General features: G+C 38.6%; 1 protein-coding gene across 1 annotated transcript; it reads right to left on the bottom strand.

Moving 5' to 3' along the window:
* Window positions 1-871: 871 nt before the first annotated feature.
* Window positions 872-1,345, bottom strand: LOC139899922 (secreted RxLR effector protein 78-like). The gene has a single exon (XM_071882747.1). The coding sequence runs from the start codon at window positions 1,343-1,345 to the stop codon at window positions 872-874; it is 474 nt and encodes a 157-aa protein (XP_071738848.1).
* Between the last annotated feature and the right edge of the window lie 1,969 nt (window positions 1,346-3,314).

Raw genomic sequence — 3,314 nt, 5'->3', positions numbered from 1 at the left:
CCGATACATTCGGATGAGATTCTAGCCGAAAAAGTCGTTTAAACCTGTCTTTTAGCCTTGTTTCCCCAACCCAAAGATCTTCCCAAAAATGTGTATCCGCCCCATTACCGATGACCCGTGAAAAGGAGTTGGTGAATGCAATTCCCAAATCATATACATTTTTTCCTGCAATATAAACGTTATACCAAAGACTAGAAGGAGGAAGACGAGCAAGCCCATCCCCCAACACTAGCCCACCGTTAGCACCATAAAGACTTCTAATTACACGAGCCCACAAAGTGTGGTTTCGGTTTTAAACCTTCACCACCACTTACAAAGAAGAGATAAATTTTTTGCTTTTTAGAGATTTAATATTTAAACCTCCTTCTTCGTGAGGAAGAAGGATTTTTTCCCATTTAACCCACGGAAGTTTATTATTATAACCCGACCCGCCCCAATAAAAGTTGCGTCTCACACTCTCAAGTTTTTTTAGCACACAAAGCGGAGTACGAAAAAGCGAGAAGAAGTATAGAGGTAGACTCGAAAGAACCGATTTAACAAGAGTAAGTCGACCACTGAAAGAAATCATTCTAACTCTCCAATTCGTCAATTTTTTCTCAAATTTTTCAATAACCGAGGACCAATCATTCAACTTCTTCATTTTACTTCCCACCGGTAACCCCAAATACATAAACGAGAGGGTGCCCGATTGACAAGAATACCACCTCGCAAGATCTTCCAGTTCGGATTTACATACCCCAACTCCATATAACACGCTCTTTTTATAGTTCACTTTTAGCCCCGAAGCCCGTTCAAAACATTCCAACAAATACATAAGGTTACGCGCATTGCTACGACTCCATTCAACGAAAAAGATAGTGTCATCCGCATATTAGAGATGCGAGATGAGCACTTTATCGGCCCCGAATTCAACACCTTTATACATTCCCTTATCCACCGCTACCTTTGTTAAAATATTAAGACCCTCCGTCTCGATAATGAATAAAAAAGGGGAGAGAGGATCACCTTGTCTGACACCAGGACTTAACTTAAATTCCGGAGTAGGTGAGCCATTGATAAGAATCAAAATAGAAGCCGAATTAAGGCACGACCCAATCCATTTCCACCACTTGGACCCAAACCCCATACATTTCATAACCTCCAATAAATAATTCCAATTAAGTGAATCGAAAGCCTTCTCGAAATCTACCTTGAAAATAATACCATGCCTTTTGTTTCTTTTAAGCTCATCCACAACCTCGTTTGCAATTAGAACTCCATCAAGAATATACCTATCACCTAGAAAAGCACTTTGTTCCGAACCGATAAGCCTAGGAACCACTTTTCGTAAATGTAAAGAAAGCATTTTCGCAATAATCTTGTAGTAACTCAATGAGACTAATGGGGCGATAATCACCAAAACCTAACGGATCCGCTTTCTTCGGAATAAGCGAAACCAACGACGCATTACAACCTTTAGAAAATTCCCCATTCGCCCAAAACCAATTTACCGCTTCAATTAAATCCCCTTTTATAATGTTCCAATTTTTTTTTTAAAGAAACCCAAATTAAAACCATCCGGGCCGGGGGCTTTCGAACTACCACAATTTTTAACCGCTTCCAAAATTTCCGATTCCGAGAATGGTTTTTCAAGAAAATCGGCCTCTTCCACGGAAATCGAAGTATATTGCAAATCCTCTAAACTTGGTCTCGAACCATGTTTTTCCTCGAAAATACTTTTAAAATGGTTAAACGCGGTCTCTTTAATAGTATCCGGATCCTCGTACCAAGTACCATTAACATTTTTACCCCGAATATTATTCTTGTTGTAATTACGTTTCAAAGAATTGTGGAAGTACTTCGAGTTTTCGTCCCCATCAATTGCCCATTTAACCTGTGCCTTTTGTCTCAACATACCGGTTTTTACTTTCTCTTTATCGATCCAATTTTTTCTCGACACTAACCAACGATCATATTCAGCTTCGGATAGAACGCAAGTCTCGGCTTTAATTTCGAGATCCATCGCAACCTTCTTTGCCTCATTAATTTCGGCATCTAAGTTACCAAACAAACTTTTACTCCAATCCTTCAAAGAACCTTTTAATCTTTTTAATTTATTGCGAAAAACGCAATCTTTTCTATTACCACCCAAGTCACCAACCCACGATTGCTCAATAATTTTATCCACGCCCTCCACTTGGAACCATTCATCAAAAACCTTAAACGGTTTATGACCAAAGTTAACACAACCATCCGACAAGGCAATTGGACAATGATCCGAAAAACCGCTATCCAAAGCAACAACATTAATACCCGACCATAAAGTAAGAAAATTGCTCGACACAAGAAACCTATCAAGTTTACTCATCTTACGACCATCTTTGCTAATCCTTGTAAATTTTCGACCACCAAGAGGAACATCAACAAGACCATGTATAGCAATAAAATCATTAAAGCGTTTCACCCTACTTTCAAAGAATTCGCAATTCAATCTTTGGGAATCGTTCCTAACTTCGTTAAAATCACCACATAAAACCCACGAAACATTAGTAATCCCCAAAATCTTATCTAAAGAATCCCACATTTTCCGCTTGTTAACATCATCGTGAGGGCCATAAACATTAACAATAATGGACTCCTCACCCGAGTTTTTCCAAGTACCCCGAATTGCAATGAAAAAGTCACTAATAAGTTCACTACTTGCTTCAAACACCGATGAATCCCAAATTAAAAATTGGCCTCTCGATTTACCCACCATTTCTTTTTGAATGAACCCACAATCTTTTCACCCCCAAAGAGCATAAACCCAATTTTCATCTTTAATATGACATTTAGTTTCTTGAAGCGCGAGATCGGAAGGTCTTTCTGAAAAACATAATTTTTTAGGTCCCCGAATTTAGAAAATTTGCTACTCCCAAACCCTCGAATGTTAAAAGAAATAATCTTCATTAAGAACAAAATAATACGAAACAAAAAGGCACTTACAATGCATTCTTGGTCCATTTGAGACCAAGATTGGCACCTCTTCCACCCCAATGATACTCTCCGAGATAAGTTGATTTATTTCTTTTTTCTTATTGCACCTAGTGGAAGTCTTTGACTTTGAACCCGTTTTGGAGGCATATTTGGATTAAGAAGGCTTCTCTTTCTCGTTTCTTTTCGATCTTGTACTGCCACCCGTAACACAGTTACCTCTGGAATTACCTTCACGATTAGGATCTCTGTGAGCAGACTTTTTTGCGTGTAAAAGTTTAGAATAGGCCCTCCAGTTCCAATCGAATTCCAACAATGATTAGACGAATCCGAAGCATAGAAATTTTCTTTTTTTTCTTACT

The sequence above is a fragment of the Rutidosis leptorrhynchoides genome, chromosome 3 (genome assembly GCF_046630445.1).
Source record: "Rutidosis leptorrhynchoides isolate AG116_Rl617_1_P2 chromosome 3, CSIRO_AGI_Rlap_v1, whole genome shotgun sequence".
In the NCBI taxonomy this organism is placed as follows: Eukaryota; Viridiplantae; Streptophyta; class Magnoliopsida; order Asterales; family Asteraceae; genus Rutidosis; species Rutidosis leptorrhynchoides.
This window is presented reverse-complemented; position numbering and strand designations above follow the sequence as displayed.